The sequence below is a fragment of the Oncorhynchus mykiss genome, chromosome 6, assembly GCF_013265735.2.
Source record: "Oncorhynchus mykiss isolate Arlee chromosome 6, USDA_OmykA_1.1, whole genome shotgun sequence".
NCBI lineage: Eukaryota > Metazoa > Chordata > Actinopteri > Salmoniformes > Salmonidae > Oncorhynchus > Oncorhynchus mykiss.
Genome location: NC_048570.1, coordinates 65,188,553 through 65,214,569, shown reverse-complemented (window position 1 = coordinate 65,214,569; position 26,017 = coordinate 65,188,553). Strand labels below are relative to the sequence as shown.

General features: G+C 42.3%; 1 protein-coding gene across 19 annotated transcripts in view; it reads right to left on the bottom strand.

Annotated features, from left to right (window-relative positions):
* LOC110526357 (CUGBP Elav-like family member 4) overlaps positions 1-20,911 on the bottom strand; it is a 174,919-nt gene extending 154,008 nt beyond the window's left edge. For all 19 annotated transcript variants that reach the window (XR_005052197.1, XM_036980700.1, XM_036980702.1 and 16 more), the window contains exon 1: positions 20,391-20,911. Coding sequence is in view for 18 of the 19 variants with exons in the window: in XM_036980700.1 (XP_036836595.1) it covers positions 20,391-20,640 (250 nt within the window). In the remaining variant the exon portion in view is untranslated. The remainder of the gene's footprint in view (positions 1-20,390) is intronic.
* Positions 20,912-26,017: the final 5,106 nt, after the last annotated feature.

Genomic DNA, 26,017 nt, shown 5'->3' with positions numbered 1-26,017 from the left:
GAGAGGGCAACACAGATGAGAAAGGAGAGACACACATCCTGCAGAGAGGGCAACACAGATGAGAAAGGAGAGACACACATCCTGCAGAGAGAGTAACACAGATGAGAAAGGAGAGACACACATCCTGCAGAGAGGGCAACACAGATGAGAAAGGAGAGACACACATCCTGCAGAGAGGGCAACACAGATGAGAAAGGAGAGACACACATCCTGCAGAGAGGGCAACACAGATGAGAAAGGAGAGACACACATCCTGCAGAGAGGGCAACACAGATGAGAAAGGAGAGACACACAGGGTTGATTATTACACGACAAATGACTGGAGCACTGCACTGTAGGCTGCTACTGGTATACTGCAAAGCGCAAATCAATGTTGATGTAAAATTCAACCCCAGTCTTTGAAGAGCTAAGGGAAACGTCCATAGCATTGTTCCTAGATCTGCATTTGACCATTTGATGAATGATCACATTCATGATTGTTGAAGAAAGTGCACTAAATGTGCCTGGCATGCATTTCCTAGCATCACAGTAATTAAAAACCTATGGTGATGAGCCCCAAACACTGACCCCTCACATCTCAGGAGACTCCTCTCAAAGATGGAAACCCCAAAAACAATATATGAATGTCCATTAAATAACTTCTGCACTAACAAAAATGTGACAGCTTTCATTAAAGGCTGAGTGGTTGTTCTGTTACACACTTGGTCGAGTTGACAGTGGGTGACCCCTTTCCGAAGAGTTTTTGCACCGTGCAGCATAATTTCCCATTACGGCATGTCACACCTGCTGCCAAGACTCCCCATGGGAGAAGAGGGGCGCACACACACACATACACACTCACACGCACGCTCGAAAAAAAAACACACACACACAAGCACACACACAGGACACACACACACAGCACCCATCACCCCTAAAACAGAGCATTGCTCTCTGGCTCCTCGCCAAGAGAGCTCCCTTTCAGTGCAACCTTCATCCACCTCCACAACCAGAAAGTTACTCAAGAGGAGAAATCAGCTGAACGACACTGATGAAACAGCATGCCACACAGCAAACCCGCAAAAAAAAGAACGCTTTGAGAGCCTGGAAGGAAATAGCCTCTCGTCCTGTGTGACATTAAAGAACTGAGCTGAGGAGAACCACTGGGACTGGTCTAGCCTGGCCCTCCAACTAACCCCTACTTATCATCCACCCAACCACTCAGTCAGGTCATCCTCAGTTTGGGGATGAATGTTATAGTTCATGGTTCCAGGAGATGGTTTTTTATCATCACATGATTTAAGGGTTTGGAAATGTACAACAGATCAATGCACAAACTGGTGAGACTGTGGCACTTTATCAGAGTTCATGTAACACTTTAAATTGATTTGCTTCATCTAGGGAGTGAACCTAGTCATGCAAGACAGGAGACATGGCCTAAGTAGGGGGAGACTCAGCCTTACATAGTGGCTCACTGTTAATATCTAGGCCAGGCCAGCTACGTGGCTACTTATGGTAGGCCCCAATAAGTCTCTCTTGGCCAAGGGGAATTGGAAGACTTCATGAAAGACTCAATATCCAATACATTGCTGGCTCAGGGGACAACTTGGACCCAGGGGACTGTATTACAGGAGCACAATCTGTAACAGACACGTTCAACTTGGTGGTGAACATGAAAAAGGATCACAATTACTGAGTGAGGCTGAGGGTAGGAGACAGCAGATGAGCCAGATGGGGATGCAGGAAGTGGAGGATGTTGCCATGGTTATAGAATGATTCTGAGGCTTGCTTGTTAGCGATGGCTGAAAGCAGTGGTAGGCTGATTCCACTGATGAGAAGGTTAAGTGGAGTGAAAATAATACTTTGGTAATCTTTTTCAAATTTACTGCTGCACAATCATTTCTGAAAGGAACAAAAGTTCAATGAATTGCATTACAGCGGAATTAACATTTAAGCATCCTCATTTTTGAAGTTTTACCCATGAGCACGTCTGAACCATTTCCATGGATGTTTTAACAGCTAACCTGTTTAACAGTATTTAATAACTTCCTCGCTATGGAGCACCACGCTTTACGAGCTAAATCAACGACTTCATCTCCGGACAGCAAAGCGCTAGCCACCATGCTAGATGAAGCTACGGCAAAACAATGAGAGTTGAGTTTACTGGAGTACAAACAGAGTTGGATTTGATTCAGGATGACGTTTCCAAGTGCGTTACTGATCTTAAAAGACTTTGAGCTGAGTGCACAAAGCTTGGCGATAGAGTTGACAAATGTATCCAAGCTGCATCACATCTGGCCGTGATTGGGAGTCCCATAGGGCGGCGTACAATTGGCCCAGCGTCCTCTGGGTTTGGCCGGGGTAGGCATTTGAATTTGTTCTTAACTGACTTGCCTAGTTAAACAAAGGTTAAATAAATAAAAAATAAAAAATGTGAGGAGATGTCGACTCAGGGCCAAATCAGAATGGACCGGTTTGAGTCGCTACGAGGACATGCAACGTAGAGACAACGTGAGAATAGCCAATAGGAATGAAAAAACTGAGGCCCAGAACACTTTATTTCATCAATAGATCACTTCCAGAGTGGTTTCCAGATCTAGCTGGAACCAAAATGGAAGTGATGAGAGCTCATCGTATAAGCCGGCACATTGACAACTCAGCCGGATCCCGAACCTTGATTTTCCAGGTGCTCCGATTCCCTGACCAAGACCGCATTCTGAAGGCACTAGGAAGAAGGCACTTGCTCAGATTACTTATAACATTGATGTTCTATTTATTCAAGAGTCCCCCAAATATTTGCAAACAGTCATTATTATGTTGAAGCGTCATCCTCTGTTGATTCCAAAACTGTGGCTCCCTTGTTGTTATGAGACATAGTTTATCAGTGACTGTTCTGGAAAAATATGGTAGGATATCATAGCCTGAGCATACAAAATTAATGTACAAAATTGAGTTATACAATTGAGTTACAGCCTCAATTTGTAGGAGCATGGACTCTACAAGGTATTGAAAGCATTCCACAGGGATGCTGGCCCATGTTGACTCCAATGCTTCCCACAGTTGTGTCAAGTTGGCTGAATGTCCTTTGGGTGGAGGACCATTCTTGATACACACTGAAAACTGTTGAGCATGAAAACTCCAGCAGCGTTGCAGTTCTTCACAAAGTAAAATCGGTGCTATTGCCACTTACTACCATACCCTGTTCAAAGGCACTTGTCTTGTCAATTCACCCTCTGAATGGCACACATACACAATCCATGTCACAATTGTCTCAAGGCTTACAAATCCTTCTTTAACCTGTCTCTTCCCCTTCATCTACCCTGATTGAAATGGGGTGATCAAATAAGGGCTCATAGCTTTCACCTGGATTCACCTGGTCAGTCTTTCTCATGTGAAGAGCAGGTGTTTCTAATGTTTTGTACACTCAGTCTATATCAAAAATGTCATCTCAGGTAGGAAAATTGCTCCATCCCAGTATGATCCTACATTTTATGAGAATCTAACGGAGTTGCTGGCGAATGTTATTGATTTTTCTCTGATCGTAGGTGCGGATATGAATGCCGTTTTATCCGCTTTGGACCGCTCTGGCCACGAATCTCAAACAGCTCCCGCACCTGTGTCAGAGGCATTTAACAACTTGGTCAAGGATTTTAATCTCACTGATGTATTTAGATTTGGTCAATTCTACATCTAGACAATTTTGTTTTTACTCTGCTAGACATACACTGAAAGTATGTGGACACCATTTCCGCCACACCCATTGCTGACAGGTGTATAAATAGACTACACAGCCATGCAACCTCCATAGACAAACATTGGCAGTAGAATGTCCTATACTGACGAGCTCAGTGACTGTCAACGTGGCACCGTCATAGGATGCCACCTTTCCAACAAGTCAGTTCATCACATTTTTGCCCTGATAGAGCTGCCCTGGTCAACTGTAAGTGATGTTATTGTTAAGTGGAAATGTCTAGAAGCAACAACAGCTCAGCCGTGATGTGGTAGGCCACACAAGCTCACAGAACTGGACCGCCGAGTGCTGAGGCACGTAGCGTGTAAAAATGGTCTTTCCTCATATGCAACCGAGTTCCAAACTGCCACTGGAAGCTACGTCAGCATAAGAACTGTTCATTGGGAGCTTTATGAAATGGGTTGCCATGGCCGAGCAGTTGCACACAAGCCTCTGGAGCAGTGGAAACGCGTTCTCTGTAGTGATGAATCAAGCTTCACCATCTGGCAGTCCGACGGACGAATCTAGATTTGGCAGATGCCGGGAGAATGCTCCCTGCCCGAATGCATAGTGCCAACTGTAAAGTTTGGTGGAGGAGGAATAATGGTCTGGGGCTGCTTTACATGGTTTGGGCTCGGCCCCTTAGTTCCAGTGAAGGGAAATCTTAACACTAGAAATCTGTGTTTCCAACTTTGTGGCAACAGTTCGGGGAAGGCCCTTTCCTATTTCAGCATGACTATGCCCCCGTGCACAAAGCGAGGTCCATACAGAAATGGTTTTTCGAGATCGGTGTGGAAGAACATGACTGGCCTGCACAGAGCCTTGAACTCAACACCATTGAACACCTTTGGGATGAATTGGAGCACCGACTGCGAGCCAGGCCTAATCGCCCAACATCAGTGCCCGACCTCACTAATGCTCTTGTGGATGACTGGAAGCAAGTCCCCGCAGCAATGTTCCAACATCTAGTGGAAAACCTTCCCAGAAGAGTGGAGGCTGTTATAGCAGCAAAGCGGTGACCAACTCAATATTAATGTCCATGATTTTGGAATGAGATGTTCGACGAGCAGGTGTCCACATACCTTTGGCCATGTAGTGTAACTCCCACTCCAGAATAGATTATATTCTAGTTTCCCACACTGCATACTCAGATACTCATAATGCAACTATTTGAAAAATGACTAGATGTTTATCTAACACAGAATGATGGGTCTGTTGAAGATGACCATATCCTATGGAAGTCTATAAAGGGATTTATCAGGAACTTGTCAGTGTCATTTGTGTCTCACCTTAATAAAACCATAATGACATCAATTAACAAACTAGAAACATGTTTGGCTAATCTGGAATGAGAACAACAAAACTCTTACTCTGACGACAAAAATAAAATAATAGATGCAGTTAAATTAGAATGTAATTCTTTGCTCAGACTCAGGGCAGAATTCTTAATTCATCCAATCAGACATAACTATTATTTTAATGGGGCTAAACCAAGTCCTCTTTTAGCAATGAGACTCAGAAGCAGTGAGAAATACTCTAGTATTACAGATATGAAAGCACAGAATGGCTTGTTAACTAATCCTTTGGAAATCAATGCAGATTTTGGTTCTTTTTAGCTGAATACTCTAGGCCAGGAGTATTCAGCTCTTACCCTATGAGGTCCAGAGCCTGCTGGTTTTCTGTTCTACCTGATCATTAATTGCACCCACCTGGTGTCCAATGTCTAAATCAGTCCCTAATTAGAGGGGAACAATGAAACTACCTGGTGTAACTGGCTTCGAGGTCCAGAGTTGAGTTTGAGGGCTCGATAAATCTGATATTACTTTGAACGGTGTTGGCACTAAGAGCGGATATTCCTTACCTTTCCAATGAAGAATCACAATCCCTTGGGGAACCCATTTCATTGGATGAACTTAAACAGGCACTAACAAATATGAAAAAAGGCCAATCCCAGAATTCTACCTTGCCTTTTGGGATAAGTTAGGCCTATTTTTTACATGATTTGATTCTGACTTCTGTTGACAAGGGATCTTTTCACAATGATGTAAACTCTGCAATGATTGCGGTACTTCCGAAGCCCAATAAAGATCACACTCTAATGGGTAACTCAATCGACCTTTGTCGTTGTTGTGCTCGGAAGTTAAATTGTATGCTAGTGTTCTCTCAGCCCGTTTAGAATCCAGTGTGACGACACTAGTGCATCACGATCAGACAGGGTTTATTAAAACTCGACTAGCCTTAGGTAATGTGTGTCGTTTATTACATGGTGTTCATGTCACTAATAAAAAAAACATGCCCCTAATAAAAAAAACATGAGCTAGCGCACACCCAGAATAATAGTTTGTGTGAAGGTGCTGACTAACGGCGAATAAATTATAAACTATCAAAATAAAGAAAGTCGCACACTCCATATATAATCTCCCAGCAATTTAATGGGTATTTACCAACGTTTCGGCATCACTGTGCCTTCCTCGGGGTAATGTCATGAATACTTGAACCAGGTTGTGTAGACACACAGTGCAATTCATGTAACCAATGACAGTGGTGAGGGGTGTGTCAGAATTATTAAGTTAATTAAAATGAATTAGTGAAACTGTTAAACAATAGTATATGGCATATTAAATATATTACGCTATTGTTATCATATAGAAACATAATGAAATATTGTGCATCAACATACATTATTGTTTCATTCAATTTCACATAATAATTTCATATTTCATTTTTGTTACATGTAATCTTTTGGTTCAACCTTAATATATAAGGAACATCATCAACTGGGGGAACATATTAGGTGTAGGCTAATAAGCTGTAAAAAAAAAATAATAATCAATTTATAAGACTTTAGATAGGATCTCCAGTAAGCCTCTCTTTGTAGTAGTAGGATCTCGATGTTACCTCCTCTCCTTGGTAGAACAACATGCTCAATGCCTGTGTATTTGAGGGAGGAGATGGGATGGTTAGCTTCAACAAAGTGAGCTGCTACTGGATAGTCAATGTTCTTACACCTGATTTTGCTGCGGTGTTCAGCTATGCGTTGTTTTAATTTTATTTTCGTTTGTCCTACATAGGCTTTTCCACATGAACAGGTGATGAGATAGAATACTCCCTTGGTCTTACATGAGATGATACCCCTAACAGGGATCTTTCGACCTGTGGGTGTCTGAAGAAAGATGTTTTTATAGTGCTATTGCACTGTGTACATGAGCCACATTTGTAGGTCCCATTTGGGATGGGTTCATGCCACTAATGACATTAGATCTCCATGTACCGTTCTCTCCTTGGATGCTGAGAAGGCGTTTGATAGGTCAGAGTAGGATTTTCTATGGTTGGTATTAAGCGATTTAATTTAGGAACCAAGTTTATCAGCATGATTCAAGTTTTATATGCAAATCTTTCTGCCATGGTGACCACAGGGGGCAATCCCCGTATCCAGAAGCTGTCGCCAAGGATGCCCAATCTCGCCTTTGCTCTTCGCCCTTTCCATCGAACTGCTAACACAGAAAATCAGACAGCACCTTCCCTTACATAGGGATGGCATACTTCTGTACACTGATAATGCTGTCTCATAATTACCACATACTCTCTACATTTGATGATTCTAGCACCCTCTCCGGGTACAAAATTAATTGGACAAAATCAGCTATGATGTCATTAAGCTTAGGACTCACTCTGTCAATGGTGCCCAAACACATCCCATTGGTAAAGAGCTTTAAATTGTTTTTTTATATAGTTTTTTTATATTTTTATTTCACCTTTATTTAACCAGGTAGGCTAGTTGAGAACAAGTTCTCATTGACAACTGGCCAAGATAAAGCAAAACAGTGTGACACAAACAACGCAGAGCTACACATGGGATAAACACATGGGATAAACAAAAGTACAGTCAATAACACAATAGAAAAGTCTATATACCGTGTTTTCAAATGTAGTAAGATTAGGGAGGTAAAGCAATAAATAGGCCATAGTGGCGAAATAATTACAATTGAGCATTTCAACACTGGAGTGATAGATATGCAGAAGATGTGCAACTAGAGATACTGGGGTGCAAAGGAGCAAAAAATAAATAACAATGTGGGGATGAGGTAGTTGGGTGGGCTATTTACTGATGGGCTGTGTACAGGTGCAATGGTCGGTAAGCTGCTCTGACAGATGATGCTTAAATATCTGGGTATACTGTATAGATATTTTCCTCAAAACATGGCATTAAATAATTTCCAAATATATGTGAGTAGAAGAGTAGCTTTCTAAATTTGTATAGCTTCCCAACTCTCTACAAGCTAAAATATCCATCATTAAGATGAATATTCTTCCCCAAATTAACTTTTTCTCTGCAATGATTACACTAGCTCCACCAAAGAAATACTTGGACAATATCTTGTCTTTAGTCTCTCAGTTTGTATGGAAAGGTAAGTGACCTCGAATTAAACTATCCACTATGCATCGTGACAAGGGAGATGGCGGGCTTTCTCTGCCTAACTTTAGTTTCTAGTTTTATTAGTCGTATGCGTTGTATTGTCCAACTAAATGCTTACTGGCAGGTTCCTTCTCGACAATGCAACAACAATATGAAATAATACAAGATAAGAAACTGAACATAAAGTAAATGGCTCAGTAGAATAGAAGTTTGTTTTACTTTTTGGCTTTTGTGCTATGCCCCCTTTCAGCATGGTTTGATTCAAATGCTTTAATGTCCTGGAGACTATGGAAGAGAATTTGGCTTTACCACCCAGACTTCAGGATCTTGTCTATTCTGCAGTACCATTAAAACAAGCCAAGTTATGTTTTGAACCACTAATTTCCTTTGTTGTGCTTTGTGCTTAATATAAAAAGAATTCTAACACAATACACAAGTGGTATGCTCAGTCACCAAATTTCCACAATCATTCCCTTCTTTCTGGCGGTATCCCCTTATCATTCACCCCTATAGGAGGATAGGGGTGTTCATGTTTGGATGATCTATTTAGAGATGAAGGTTTGCAAGCCTTTGATGATCTTAGGGCTATATTTCAATTACCTGGTACCTCTTCTTCATTTTATCTATGTTTAAGATCAGCAATGCGTCTGTATGGTGTCTACCAACAATGGCTGTGCATAGGCCTTCAGCACATTTTGTTTCAGCAACGTGACATCCCCTCCCTCAGACCAAGAGACATGCCCCCCCCCCCCCCCCCAACAACATGAACTACGTAGAATATTCCATGTCTACTAACTCAAAGGGTTTGATCTGTATACGGTTATGTTAGTTGCAGTTTACAAATCAGTACCATTTAAGAATCAAGGGATTAGCGAACTATCTACTTTCGATTATCCTATTTGTTGGGATACTGCATGGGAGGACTTAGTGGGTTCATCTAAGAATCCCAATCATGAGCGGAAACACTTTCATTTCATACACAGGGTAAACCGTCCACCAAGAAAATGTAATTTAATGAAAATCATAACCTCTCCTCTGTGTGATCTATGTAACCAAGGTGCCTTGGGCTCACAGGAGGTTGGTGCCACCTTAATTGGGGAGGATGGGCTTGTGGTAATGGCTGGAGCGGAATCAGTGGAATGGTATCACATACAGTGCCTTGCGAAAGTATTCGGCCCCCTTGAACTTTGCGACCTTTTGCCACATTTCAGGCTTCAAACATAAAGATATAAAACTGTATTTTTTTGTGAAGAATCAACAACAAGTGGGACACAATCATGAAGTGGAACAACATTTATTGGATATTTCAAACTTTTTTAACAAATCAAAAACTGAAAAATTGGGCGTGCAAAATTATTCAGCCCCTTTACTTTCAGTGCAGCAAACTCTCTCCAGAAGTTCAGTGAGGATCTCTGAATGATCCAATGTTGACCTAAATGACTAATGATGATAAATACAATCCACCTGTGTGTAATCAAGTCTCCGTATAAATGCACCTGCACTGTGATTGTCTCAGAGGTCCGTTAAAAGCGCAGAGAGCATCATGAAGAACAAGGAACACACCAGGCAGGTCCGAGATACTGTTGTGAAGAAGTTTAAAGCCGGATTTGGATACAAAAAGATTTCCCAAGCTTTAAACATCCCAAGGAGCACTGTGCAAGCGATAATATTGAAATGGAAGGAGTATCAGACCACTGCAAATCTACCAAGACCTGGCCGTCCCTCTAAACTTTCAGCTCATACAAGGAGAAGACTGATCAGAGATGCAGCCAAGAGGCCCATGATCACTCTGGATGAACTGCAGAGATCTACAGCTATGGTGGGAGACTCTGTCCATAGGACAACAATCAGTTGTATATTGCACAAATCTGGCCTTTATGGAAGAGTGGCAAGAAGAAAGCCATTTCTTAAAGATATCCATAAAAAGTGTTGTTTAAAGTTTGCCACAAGCCACCTGGGAGACACACCAAACATGTGGAAGAAGGTGCTCTGGTCAGATGAAACCAAAATTGAACTTTTTGGCAACAATGCAAAACGTTATGTTTGGCGTAAAAGCAACACAGCTCATCACCCTGAACACACCATACCCACTGTCAAACATGGTGGTGGCAGCATCATGGTTTGGGCCTGCTTTTCTTCAGCAGGGACAGGGAAGATGGTTAAAATTGATGGGAAGATGGATGGAGCCAAATACAGGACCATTCTGGAAGACAACCTGATGGAGTCTGCAAAAGACCTGAGACTGGGACGGAGATTTGTCTTCCAACAAGACAATGATCCAAAACATAAAGCAAAATCTACAATGGAATGGTTCAAAAATAAACATATCCAGGTGTTAGAATGGCCAAGTCAAAGTCCAGACCTGAATCCAATCGAGAATCTGTGGAAAGAACTGAAAACTGCTGTTCACAAATGCTCTCCATCCAACCTCACTGAGCTCGAGCTATTTTGCAAGGAGGAATGGGAAAAAAATGTAGTCTCTCGATGTGCAAAACTGATAGAGACATACCCCAAGCGACTTACAGCTGTAATCACAGCAATTGGTGGCGCTACAAAGTATTAACTTAAGGGGGCTGAATAATTTTGCACGCCCAATTTTTCAGTTTTTGATTTGTTAAAAAAGTTTGAAATATCCAATAAATGTCGTTCCACTTCATGATTGTGTCCCACTTGTTGTTGATTCTTCACAAAAAAATACAGTTTTATATCTTTATGTTTGAAGCCTGAAATGTGGCAAAAGGTCGCAAAGTTCAAGGGGGCCGAATACTTTCGCAAAGCACTGTATATCAAACACATGGTTTGATGCCATTCCATTCGCTCCGTTCCAGCCATTATTATGAGCCGTCCTCCCCTCAACAGCCTCCTCTGCTTGGGCTCCTTTACGCATCTGTACTGAGAGGGGCAAGGGTGTGGAGAAATTTTGGGAAGAGGTATCCTCTGTCTTATCTGGCGTACTTGATATGACTATACCTTGTTCCCCCAAACTGTTATCACTTAATGATAATTCCCCACTTATCATGTCATTACAGAAAAGACGTATCATGTTGTCAGGTTTGACAGCAGCTAAAAAGATATTGGCACTAAGATGACAACCTCCACATTCTTTGGCTATGTCCCATTGGATCCGCCCTTTTGTAGATATAATTTATTTACAACTATCCACTGCTAGGATCCATGGGGCTAGCCAAGAAACAATTGACAGCTGGTTATCTGCAGCTGAAACCATCAAACTACTATAGTGCGTATATTTCCCAACAGATTGCCTGTTACTCGTTCATTTTCGGTCTCATGTGCAAAAGTGTACCCCGCTGATTTTATCACAATTGCTTGATTTCGTTTTTAATTTCATGGAGATCAGGTAGGGTGGGTTGGGGTGGTCGCCAGGAGGGGATGGATGGTGGGTTGATGCAGTTGGGTGGCCGATATATGTGTGTATAGGCTATGTGGTCTATTCTACTGTAATTATGTAACCATTCCTGCTGCTTGTTGTTATTGTCTTTGTTCCTTTTAAAATAAATAAAATGTTGATCCCAAAAAAAGGAATAGGAGTCAATAAATGAAAAATACAGATTTTGTAATAAGGAATAGGCTTTTATTTCTACTGTGTCTACTGTTAACTTGTAAATGTTAATTACAGTACAAAAACATGGCTGTCATTTAGGCATTTTTAAATTACAGTAAATTGTGTTTACTTGCATCAGGTATCTGTATCTGTAATTGACAAAACAACAAAACAAATTGCAAGTCATTCATTAACATTGGTGTCATGTTCAATGAAAATTGCTGAAAATTGCTATTCTTGGATTGCTTCTTTCTTAGACGTCTGATGCAGCAATGTTCTTCTGAAAACTATTACAAACTCATTTCCAGAAAGATAAACTTGCCTGCCTCAGCATAAGTGCTTCAATTCTCTAAATTAAAATAGTCAACTGAACCCAGCAACTGTGGGGTGTCTGTCTTTTATAGGCAGTGAGACGGTGAGAAGCAGAAACAGCAGCTACATCACTGTACACGGCCATGTTTGGTCCAGGGTAACAAAGACCTTCAGCTCGAATCGTTGCCCAATAGAACTGTGGCAGCATTCAACTGTGTGTGGGAATCTTATCTATTTTCATGCTGTAAAATAGGGCCCTGTTTCCCTCACACACTCCCTATCTAATGATCAGAGAGGTCATCTGTGGACTGGCCTACACCTGTCATTCAACTGAGTACCTGCCAATCACTGTCACCCACCTGCTCCGTCACTGTGTGATTCATGTAAAGGTAGAACCAGCTGCCTGACCATGAGACTGCACATCTCACAGCAGTGCACTACACTCTAAACTAATGGCCACGTCTTAGAGCACAGACATGTTCCTGAAAGAGCAGTGGATTACACACAGTTATTAAAAGACTGTTAGGATGGCTTGCTCTTCTAGCTCTTTGATTCACATTTGTAATGATGAGGCTTTTGGTTGAAAGAATGTTTCAGAGTTATAGTCCTTCTCTCTCTCTCTTGCTTTGACATTTAAATGCTTTTGTGGATTTTAAAGTGAAATTGTCAAAGGCATTTGTAGCCAATTATACACTCTGGCCTGCCTGTTGGGGAGGGGAGAATGAATGACAAACCTAAATTACTCTTAGCATCTCATCTCCCTAGCTGCGTGTGGTGGGGCTCCACAGAGTGCCATCCACCTCTCTGAGCTGCTGGAGAAGGAAGGAGCGAGTGATAGATAACGCTACTCAAGCAGAAGATTTGCCCCCCACCCATATCCAGCATGTCTGAACAATGGATGTGTTCCCAGACTGACACTAACCATTATGATAATGTGGGGCTCATAGGGAATGATTGATGCTAAGGCAGGTCAAGTAGCTGGACCTGGACAATGGCACTGCCACTCAAATACACTACCTGTATCCCATCCAATAGTGTCAAACACTGCATAGACTACACTGTCCAGTTCCCATAGACCACTCGGTCCAGTCCCCATAGACTACACTGTCCAGTCCCTACTCCCTATAGCATCCACAGGATTCACCCCATGACCAAAACATCGAATCACCATCAAATCCCCTTAACAAATTGCAGATATAAGATATGGTCACAAAAATGAATCTACAGACAAACATTTAAATGAAATGTGCAGATGGTTTCACCGCATTAACATTTGGGAAATGCATATACACATAAATGGACCTTGAGGAATTCAAAAGAAATTCACATTAGGCACTAGAGAAATTCAAAAAGCCCAGAGTCAGTATTCATGACACACAGAACTGTTCAGGTTGATACACCGCAATCCACATGCATAAATCATGAGTAACAACATTATACCCCCCCGAATCATGACTAACAACATTATACCTCCCCAAATCATGAAATTTTCATAGATCAAAAATGATGGTGCAACCCTGTGTTATATCACTCTGAGTATGAATGGTGTAGCAGAAGATGATCCATTCATTTAATAATTAATTCATCATTAAGTCTAGACGGTGATGACACACTCCTTAACCACCTGAGGCATTTCAATGACATGTCTCTTGGTCTGAGGGAGGGGATGTCACGTTGCTGAAACAAAATGTGCTGAAGGCCTATGCACAGCCATTGTTGGTAGACTTCTACAATGGTATAGGCCTGCTAAAATAGCCTACTATTCTAGCCTACTAAGTCTTGGTTATGTGACAGGGTTATGGTTCAATATAGCCTGTGGCCTATTTGAATGCAACACACATTTAGTTGAATGTGACAGAGACATAAGAATCGGATACTTGTTTGCTCTTATTTTAATAGGTCTGTATCAATAAAATGTCCCAATAAGGTGCAGAGCGTTCAATTTGCATGCTGGGGGGCAAGGACACCCGCAGCTCCACGAAAATGATTGACAACCATGTGCCATTATCACGCCTGCTTCCGCTCTCCCTCCCTGGCGCTCGAGGGCGCCAGGCAGCCCGGCATTACGCACTCCTGCCACCATCATTATGCAAACCTGCTTCTCTCGTCACGCGCATCAGTGATTCATTGGACTCACCTGGACTCAATCACCTTTGTATTTCCTCCCCTATATCTGTCTGCTCCCCAGCTCTGTTCCGCGCTTCTGCATTGATCGTAGTATGTCTCTGTACTACCCTGATCTGATGCTGTTCCTGTCCTGTTCCCTGTCTGTTTAAATTAAATGCTCACTCTCCGCACCTGCTTTTCATCTCCAGCGTCGGTTCTTACAGAATGCTGAAGCCATCAAATGAAGCATCAAGGAGTGCTGGCGTTTCGGTTGGTGGTGACGTCGGGTCCGGGGGCTGCAGCCAAGGGAACCGGGGTTGCCTCAGCTGGCTTCCACGCCCTAGCTGGCTCGTGAGGTCTCCTTGCCCCGGTTGGCTCGGCCATCCCACGTCAGGCCTCCGCTAGATCGTCAGGGTTTTACGCCTCAGCCGGCTCATCAGGCTCCCACGTCCCAGCGGGATCATCAGGCTGTCAGGCCTCGACTGGATCGTCAGGCTCCAACGCCTCAGCTGGCCCATCAGGCTCCCACGTCCCAGCGGGATCATCAGGCTGTCAGGCCTCGATTGGATCGTCAGGCTCCAACGCCTCAGCCGGTTTGCCAGGCTCCTACGCCTCTGCCGTTTCGTTGGGCTTCTACGCCCCCAGACGGCTGGTCCAGCACCCATGCCTCGGCAGGACCGTCAGACTAGACCAGGTGGGATGAAGGGTGACACCCCTAGAGGGGTGGGTTCTGTCACACCTGCTCCCGCTCTTCCTCCCTGGCTGCCCTGCATTACGCACTCCTGCCACCATCATTACGCACACCTGCTTCCCTCGTCACAGGTATCAGCGATTCATTGCACTCACCTGCACTCAATCACTTGTGCTATTTCCTCCCCTATATTTGTCTGTCCCCCGCTTCAGCATTATTTGTCAAATGTCTTTGTATTTCCTGGTTCTGACGCTGTTCCTGTCCTGTTCCATGTCTGTGCAAGATTAAACATTCACTCTCCGTACCTGCTTCTCACCTCCAGCGTCGGCTCTTACAGCCGTTTTCAAGGGATTGCTAAATAAATGTGAACTGTGAGCATTTTTTGTGAGCATAGTCCGAACTACACATTTTCGATAATTCCATACAACACAATTGTGCACATTTAGCTCTATCAGAGTTATACAGCATGCTCTTCGTGGGCTCTCCCTGTCAAGCAGCAGAAGGCTGCACTTGCCGATGTACTGTTAGCTGATAATGTTTACTTTGCAAGCTACTGGTAGAAACTTGGCTAACATGTGAAGTTGGCTAACATCCCCGTTTCAACATTGTTTTCAAGCCTGTTTAATCACGATTGCTGCTGACAGACATGATAGGCTACATTGATTGATGGACCATGTCAAATTGGCTAGCAGGTTAATAACAGATCACGTTAATATGGCTAGTTAACAAGTTAACTTTCAGGGGATAAATTATATGGCTGTATATCCAAATATTGTTTGATGTGCTTGCCATCTATGGTGGTGATGACAGTAGTCCGACTGACAACTTTGTCAAGCTCTTTCCAAAAGCATAATCTCTGATGACACAATGTTTGTTTGCTTAGCTAGCTACATGCCAAATGGATAGTCTACCCTCACGTATCTGAAATGACATCATCAATTGATGTTTACTGAGCATGAAAAGCATGCAGTTACTTGCTGTATAACTCTGATGATAGAGTTAAATGTGGAATAATTGGAAATGTGTCGTTCTGACTATACTCTTCAAGAGGTGATGATATTAAAACCAAATAGTTATAACATTTATTTAACAATCCCTTGAAAACGGCATACAGTTGTCAATGGCTTTAGCGGAGTTGGATGTCTCCTTGACCCCTAGAAGTCAAATCGAACTCTCTGCACCGTATTGTGATGTTTTATTGAAAACAACCTATAGCAGGTAATTAACAACTGAGCAATTAACTCAAATGTCGGTTATTTTTCAATATTTAAACAACTAATTGACCAACATCGGTTCAATTATTTGAATTCCATTTCGTTCTGTTTTTTCTGTGAGCTCAATGCCCAGAGAATTCAGATCAAGCCCAAACTGTGTGATGTAGTAGGGAGCTGTAGTTTCCAACAGGCCAATATTCTACCTAGTTTAGTGCAGAAAACGTGGTAATTAATTACAATGACCATAATCCATTGCACGCCCACTTGTCCGGTCTGTTTGGTGGCAGACACACGGAGAGGGAGAGGGAGTTGGAGAGGGAGAGGGAAAGAAGAGACAGAAGAATGCACAATTGAGAGGATAGAGAGCAGTTGCTTCACAAGGTATCTCTACCTGAAAATACATCATCTACGTGATTGATAGTTGGTATTCAGCAGTAAAACTATGCATTATTTACTTTGAAGAACTACTAAAATAGTGATTTTGGCAGACAGCATAGGCAGCAGCTCTATAGAGAAGAGATGACTTGGAAATTCCACTAAAACAAATGTAATATAGACAACTTTTAGTAAAGTAAAGTAATATGAATAAACAACGGTTAATAAGCTATAAGCGGAAATGGGCAGTAACTACCTTGATGGGACTTTAGTTCATTGTTGTGTTGTGTGTTGTTACAGACTTTAACCCACATCATGTATATTGCATTTAATGTTTTAACAAATTATCTAAACTGAAATCTAAAACCATGATTATTGTTTAATAATCTAACCAAAACTGAACCGACCTCAAAAAGCACCAATCACTCAGCACTAATAACAGGTGTCTACATATTTTTCCACCAAGTTGTCGGCTCCATCATAGGCAGCTCTCAGTGAAAGACGAAGTATAGATGTGCCTAAATAAGTATAGATGTGCCGACAGATGTGCCTAAATATACGCTGAGTGTATAAAACATTAGGAACACCTTCCTAATGTTGAGTTGCAACCCTTTTTGCCCTCAGAACATCCTCAATTCATCGGGGCGTGGACTCTACAAGGTGTCGAAAGCGTTCCACAGGGATGCTGGCCCATGTTGACTTCAATGCTTGCCACAGTTGTGTCAAGTTAGCTGGACGTCCTTTGGGTGGTGGACCATTCTTGATACACACGGGGAACTGTTGAGCGTGAAAAACCCAGCAGAGTTGCAGTTCTTCACAAAATAAAATCGGTGCGCCTGGCACCTACTACCATACCCCGTTCAAAGGTACTTAGAATCTTTTGTCTTGCCCATTCACCCTCTGAATGGCACACATACACAATTCATGTTTCAATTGTCTAAAGGCTTAAAAATCCCTCTTTAAGCTGGATCCTCCCCTTCATCTACACTGATTGAAGTGGATTTAATAAGTGACATCAATAAGGGATCATCATTCAGTCTATGTCATGGAAAGTGCAGGTGTTCTTAATGTTTTGTTTACTCACTGTATTTGCATGATTTGAGTGTAGGCTACTGTAAGCTATTACAGCTAACTAACCTGCTGACCAAAATAAATGTACACATACATTTATTCAATCATTGCATCCACACTGCTCGCGCGCATTAACGAGTATATGCGTAGCCAGGCTCTAAAATAGAACTTGGTTCTATTTCGTTTTTAGGAGCATATACTCACATGGGTGATTGAACAATGAACTGAGGTCCACACTCCAGTCCAGTTGGTGGTGGTAATGCACCTTAAAGTTGGTTGCCAACCGCCATATAAAGTCCAAAGAAGAAGAAGCCCGAAGGAGGAGAGATTACTAGAAGCTAACTCAGTTTACCCTTTTAACTGAGGATTTATTGTCAGAGTAGAGGACCTCGTGCATTTCAAGTAAAATAACAACCCAATGTTAATATCCCAGGACAAATTAGCTAGCAAAGGCAAGCTAGCTAGCTAAATTGCAATGAATGTGTAATGCTTTTCGACCTGTCCCCAAATTAATATAGTTTGTTTCAGAGTTCGTTTCAGAGTTCGCTTTTTTTCAACCTGCGTGTCCTGATCGCATCTGCTGTGGGTAGACAAAATCAAAATGTATGCGTTGGCGCACGTGGACGCACTGGCGTGCCAGGTGTAGTCAGCATGTAAGACTTCATTCACGATTTACAGTTGCATTTGGTTATATTTTGCCTATTGTAAGTTTACCAATACCTTAAGTATTTCCGTATACATAGCCTACTAGGATGAAGAGGAAATTCAGCAACTCTTGGAGGGCAGTGGAAGTTGATAAAAAAGTTTATGTGAAAGTAATGTGGGTTTTATACATTTCAAAACGCCCTTCTATGAGCCCAAAGACCAATCAAAATTGGAATATGAAACAAACATAGACTTACATAAATTATTGTAAATGCAAATCACAAATGTATTTAAAAAGTCTTAAATCAAATAGTTTTTATTTCAAGGAAGTACTATTTTATTTGAAGTCTGGCTTTTTTTGTAAAGCATTTTTCCCAAAAAACGGAATCAGCCATTGCTTAGGACCTTTGCAAGCCTATTTTAAAGTAAAAACTATAGAATCTATATAAAAAATATTTTACACATGCCTTTCTGTAGGGAACATTTAAAGCTTTTGGCATATATCACAGGTGAGAAGACCATATGAGGGGGAAAACTCCCGCGCACTCCCAATGTGACTTTGAGTCGGTGGGTAGTAATGCATAATATGTCCTACATTATAGGCTACTAGTACACAGGAGTGGCCTCGGCGGATGCTGATTTGACTGGGCAGACAGTTTGGCTTGTGAACAGGAGTATCTTTCTTTAAGCAAACAGCCCTGGAGCTTTGACATTCATGGAGTTCGAGGACAGGCAGACGTAGAAAACACACGCATCGAGAATATTGTTTTAAACGATCATCATGTTCCAGAGAGAAACGCGGGGTGTGTGGGTCCAGCATCAGTGACTGATAACTCACGGAACAGGTGGCGCACAGAGACCTTCAGGGCACAGGGTAAAGGGAGATCCGGGAGCAGGACACTGCTGGGCGGGCCGCTAATTTCTGCATTTCTGTGTCACGATTCCCTCTCTGTCTCTTGGCGGCTTGTAGGCTCTTTAATAATATGACCTATTAATGTAAACTAGTAGCTTTAATTATATACTGCACTATATGATTTAGCTGGCACTGGTCCCACGACGAACCCAGCGCTGTACCAGTATCGCAGTGATTAGTGGAAGCGCGCTCTTCTGGAGAAGAGATTAGTAAAATCATTAGAAGAGAGACTTTTATTATAACTTTGCACACATATTTAAATGTCACCCCACATAACGAAATTATACACATTATATAACTAGGCTATATAAGGCCTGTTTTTAGTAATAACACACATATTGTTTAAAATAAAATAATGAATCAATACTAATACCACTACTAATAATTATTAGTATAATAATATTACGTATCCTTTAAGTTACTTTTTAGTATTTGCTTTCGTTATTTCTATAACACTAGCATTTAAATAGACAACCACCTCGATTCTAAGACATAGCCTATACTTCACAGGACATTCGGATATAATGTTGATATGGGCTACCGGTAGACAATATTGTCAAACAATAAGCGGCTAAATGTACGGCGTTGTAATATTAATTCAGAAGTGAAATAGAAGGACACCATCTGGATAATCAATCACATTTAGTCTGTATTCTACGCTATGAAATAATGACATACGAGTATCGCTCCTGATCATTGTGGACAATGAGGTGACCCGGTCGGTGAAAGAGCAAGAGAGAGAGACCCCATGCTGTTCCCATGCCTCTGCTATGCCACATTGGTTGCTTTTTATTTCCTGGGCCCCGCCCCCTGAACTAGCCTACACTACAATACATGGCAGTGATCTAAACAGTTATTTTGGTCTCTTAATTACGTCTAAAACGTATACATTAGCCTTCTCAAAATGCCACATCAGCATCGTCACACAGCCCTAATAACTAACATCATGATTTCCGTCCTCCTCCTTCCGGAGCATCTTTTAGCCTATCTATCTATGACGATCTAACTATCAGGCACGGTGAAGCAAACAGACATTCCTTGTCCCACCCCTTAACTAGGAGCCCAGCACATGAGCGTAAATGTAAACATACACAGACATAGGCTACAAAACAGTAGTATCCTAGCGGATGTGGGGTTGACACTTTGACAATTAACCGCGCGCACTCATTCGCACACGTGTGTGTGTGTGTTTCTGTGTGTGTGTAAAGCAACAACGTACTGCTTTGCAGGAAACTCCCACATGCCACAAACATCTACAATAATTACACTTTTTATGCTCTCATTAGAGCCTCGAATGCTTTAAAAAAGATACACTGGTTTTGAAAAGGGTGTTGCTGCGTGCAGACAGAAGCAAAGAAATGATACCAGAACCGACCTTTATGCATTCCAGTAAACCTGTCTTTCAGCACAGTGAGTTCGTATATCTTTCCGAATTCCTCAAAAAGGGGCTTCAGATCTTTCTCCTCCAGGTTTCTGGGAATCTGTCCGATAAACAGCTTGATGGCGTCGTGGTCCTTCATTGGAATGGTGTTCTGACCGATCATGAGTCCGTTCATCCTGCCGGCGCTGTTCGTGGTGCTGAATCCATTCTCTTGCTGCACTCCGTTTGCAGTGACTGTAGCCATCTTTCCTAAATGGGCCGGCGGCTGGTCTCTCTCTCGCTCTCTCTCTCTCCCTTTCTCCCTTTCCCTCTCTCTCAAGTCAACTGCAAACTCCCCCTACTTTATTTGTATCTTCTTTCTCTCTCCCTGTCCTTCTCCCTTTTTACACAGTTTCTCTCTTCTTCTTTCTCCTTTCTCTCAATCTATCCTTTTGCTTTGATTTCGCTTTATTTATGTTTGATGTATTTTCATTCCTCTAACCCGTTCTCAATCTGTTTCTTTCTCCCTGTGTCAGCTGCCACTCTGCCTAGTGACGTCAGCTCGCAGGCTTCTGACTAGACCCCTAGCTAATTTGCATAACAAGCCCGGTTTAGCCAATTGGAGGGCAGAACGACCGAGAGCGGACAGGGTGTAGTGAGAATCCAAACATTTGTGTAAAGGGAAAGCTCGAGACTTTTAAGAGGAACAAAAACAGGAACTTGCCGCTGTAGGCTACGTATGAAATTGAATTCTGTAGATAATCATTCTCACAGGTAGCCTTGTTCTGGCTAATAGGAAAGACACAGTTAGATATGTGTAGGCTATTGTCTGCTGTGTTTTGATGTCGCGCGCTCAAAGAAAACCCAGTATCTACATTCCTAACATGTTGCTGTCCATGGTGCTGAATTGGCGCTACCGTTTAGTTTCAACAGTTTTTGGACTGATCTACGGGTTAATTTCACCCGCTTCATAATCAACGGGACTTTGTCTATACATATCAAAATCCACATAACTGATGTATATGTTGTCATATTAAAGTACAACTAATTAAGTTTTGCTTTTGGTAATCATGGTTTATGAAAGGCTCAACAGTTTGGTCATAATTAGGTCAGAGATCCTAAGTGGTGATATTGTGCACTATTACGGCAGGGATGAGATTATTGATGGGATGCTGAATGACTCCAGTACTGTAAGGCTATTTTGAGAGCCAGGCAACAGGTTATGCAGAGATGAATTGTTCATCAGTCAGTGGTGGCAAATATTCTAGAGAAGGATATAACTACAGTTGAAGTCAGAAGTTTACATACACTAAGGTTGGAGTCATTAAAACTCGTTTTTCAACCACTCCACACATTTCTTGTTAACAAACTATAGTTTTGGCAAGTCGGTTAAGACATCTACTTTGTGCATGACACAATTAATTTTTCCAACAATTGTTTACAGACAGATTATTTCACTTATAATTCACTGTATCACAATTCCAGTGGGTCAGAAGTTGACTGTACACTAAGTTGACTGTGCCTTTAAACAGCTTGGAAAATTCCAGAAAATGATGTCATGGCTTTAGAAGCTTCTGATAGGCTAATTGACATACTTTGAGTCAATTGGAGGTGTACCCGTGGATGTATTTCAAGGCCGACCTTCAAAAGCAGTGCCTCTTTACTTGACATCATGGGAGAATCAAAATAAATTAGCCAAGACCTCCACAAGTCTGGTTCATCCTTGGGAGCAATTTCCAAATGCCTGAAAGTACCACGTTCATCTGTACAAACAAGAGTACGCAAGTATAAATACCATGGGACCACGCAGCCGTCATACCGCTCAGGAAGGAGACGCGTTCTGTCTCCTAGAGATGAACGTACTTTGGTGCGAAAAGTGCAAATCAATTCCAGAACAACAGCAAAGGACCTTGTGAAGATGCTGGAGGAAACAGGTACAAAAGTATCTATATCCACAGTAAAACAAGTCCTATATTGACATAACCTGAAAGGCCGCTCAGCAAGGAAGAAACCACTGCTTCAAAACCACCATTAAAAAAGCCAGACTACAGTTTGCAACTGTACATTTGGACATAGATCATACTTTTTGGAGAAATGTCCTCTGGTCTGCTGAAACAAAAATAGAACTGTTTGGCCATAATGAACATTGTTATGTTTGGAGGAAAAAGGGGGAGGCTTGCAAGCCGAAGAACACCATCCCAACCGTGAAGCATGAGGGTGGCAGCATCATGTTGTGGGGTGCTTTGCTGCAGGAGGGACTGGTGCACTTCACAAAATAGATGGCATCATAAGGGAGCAAAATTATGTGGATATATTGAAGCAACATCTCAAGACATCAGTCAGGAAGTTAAAGCTTGGTCGCAAATGGGTCTTCTAGATGGACAATGACCCCAAGCATACTTCCAAAGTTGTGGCAAAATGGCTTAAGGACAAAAAATCAAGGTATTGGAGTGGCCATCACAAAGCCCTGACCTCAACCCTATAGAACATTTGTGGGCAGAACTGAAAAATCATGTGCGAGCGAGGAGGCCTACAAACCTGACTCAGTTACAGCAGCTCTATCAGGAGGAATGGGCCAAAATTCCCCCAACTTATTGTGGGAAGCTTGTGGAAGGCTACCCAAAACGTTTGACCCAAGTTAAACTATTTAAAGGCAATGCTACCAAATACTAATTGAGTGTATGTAAACTTCTGACCCACTGGGAATGTGATGAAATAAATAAAAGCTGAAATAAATAATTCTCTACTATTATTCGGACATTTCACATTCTTAAAATAAAGTGGTGATCCTAACTGACCTAATACAGGGATTTTTTTTAATAGGATTAAATGTCAGGAATTGTGAAAAACTGAGTTGAAATGTATTTAGGTAAGGTGTATATAAACTTCCGACTTCAACTCTATCTAGAATATATGCCTAACTAGTGGTTAACATTCAGATATTCTCATTACATCTTATGCATAGTTACATAGGCGCGGCAAATATTGATTGTTGCATGATTGTAACATCTATGCATATGATTAAAAAAAATGTATATATATATGTATGGTATGTCAATTCAATATTTTTTATTTATTTATTTTTTGAATTTTACCCCTTTTTCTCCCCAATTTCGTGGTATCCAATTGTTTTAGTAGCTACTATCTTGTCTCATCGCTACAACTCCCGTACGGGCTCGGGAGAGACGAAGGTTGAAAGTCAAGCGTCTTCCGATACACAACCCAACCAAGCCGCACTGCTTCTTAACACAGCGCCATCCAACCCGGAAGCCAGCCGCACCAATGTGTCGGAGGAAACACCGTGCACCTGGCAACCTTGGTTAGCGCGCACTGCGCCCGACCCGCCACAGGAGTCGCTGGTGCGCGATGAGACAAGGATTTCCCTACCGGCCAAACCCTCCCTAACCCGGACGACGCTAGGCGACGACTGCAACCTCCTGGTCGGAGTCGGTTATGACAGAGCCTGGGCGCAAACCCAGAGTCTCTGGTGGCACAGCTGGCGCTGGTCAATTCAATATTTAATACATATCCCAAGCATATCCTCTATGTTGAATGAAATCAAAATAGATCTTGCAGATGTTTTCATATTTGTCTTTGTATGAGAAGGTTCCTCTCCTATGTATGCAGGAGTGTGGTTGTTGTTTGGGGAGAGGAGGGTTATTTAAAAGGCTCTAGTAACATCTGGCATTGCATTGCTTTGGTTAGCTTTAATAATTTATTTTCTATTTAATCACATCCTTGTAGATCGTTTTTAAAAAGATCCTGCAGAGTTTACATGCTGAATAGGGTATTAAAGCACAACAGGCCCCCTTGTCAATACCATCAGAGGCATTCATTGCCATAAAGGCAGAGCTAATGTAACGTCAGTGTCGCCCTTTGGTTTTGTGTTTTTTTTTGTTTCCTTCTTTTTGTCGTCTCTCAGTGGGGAACCTTGCCTGCACAGCTGTGAAGACTTCCAAACTGCTTGGCAGGGGAACAGACATGCAGGTACTGCTGCCTGGCTGCATGCTATCTCCTATTATGCCACTGCTGCTGCTGTGTATACATCTTTTTGTTTGAGTGCGGGGAGGCGTCTCAGAAAGGTTGACAGGGTTCTCAGGCTTGTCGCTGCCAAGCCTCACCACCTGTACGGAAACGGAGGGAACCGACGTGCTTGGGCCTCTCACAGATGGAGTGCAGTCAGATGAGTTCCAAGCTGTGCTTGTGGAGGCATGTGAACTTTTCACAAAGAAAGAATGCACACAAGAAGAATATTATGTGTCCTCCAGGATTTTTCACACCTGAATACCCCATGTCACTTCATCTTTTTTTTATGACAAACATTATTCACAACGTATTCAAGGTGACTCACCGGAAAAGTCACAGGCAAGCTATTTGAAATACCTCCAAAGAGATTCAGTGCCTTGAATTTCCCAAATCAGAGACGGACAACCCTGGGAGTGAAAAATGGTTTTAAAGGAAATGACCTCAGTGTGTGTTCATTATTAACCAATTAAACAGATCACGGGGAGTAGACGAGGTGTAATGCAGTTAGGCATCAACACATTTCACTGTCCATCTTGTAAGAATGAGTCAAATTGAATAGAGAAAAGAGCCATTGATATTCATGTTATTGCCTCTATGAGGTGTGATAGTATTTATGTGAATTTAGGAGTGGTATGGTAATCCTGGAGCTTTCTCCAACACACAGGCTCTATCTGCTGCTGGCTGCCTCGGGGAGGGGTTGTGCTGTCAGTGCACTGTTTCCCCACACGCCCCAGGAGAGAAAACCACTCTCTCTGAAGCAATCATTTGCTTTCAAAACTTGACTTCCCTCAAAATTCATTCATTTGCCTGTGCACAATGGAAGTGGCAGTATACCACTTGTTGGTCCAAGCCTGGGCTGCGTATAGAGGGATTTTTTAGGCTTGGTTCATTTTCATTTATAAAGGCTGGATTACATCTCATTGATGAGGGACTTATATCCTTTATGGTGGGCGTCCTCTCTAGTGTTAGTGCCTGGCCGTTCCACTGAATGCCAAACAGGCATCTTGCATTGCACATTAAAGAGTCGCAGTAAACAGAGGGAATGAATAAACGAGAGACAAACAAACAACAGGTCATGGAGACCGCCATGAGTCATCTGCTTCCTGGCAGCTAATGAATCCCACAATCCTCTCTGCCTGCCTGGTTCCCAGGAGTATGTTGTGCACTCAGGCATTTTGCTCTCTCTGTATGGTTACATTTCTCCATTTAACAACATCTGAATATGCATTTTTTTTGTTGCATTATGTTGGATGTAACAAAGCGACTCAGCTATATGAATACACTGCTGTTGGGTTATTGCAATGTCACAGTTTGGTGGAGAAAACCCCTCCCTCCCTCACACACACACATGCACACGCACACACACACCGCTGTGAGTCAGATGAGGACAACATGGGCATTTACACAGTACTGTGAGGTGAGTAGAGAGTAGAATGGAGGACTCAGAGTCCATTCACACCCAATGGCAGGAGGGATCCACTGAGGAATCACAGGTAACAGTACTGACATACAAGCAGCCAGCAGGATCACTTCCTGGCAAGCCCATTCACAGAGAACAAAGAATCATCACCATGTTTTTCTCTCAATGCCCAATATGTAGAAGTAGGCAACACATT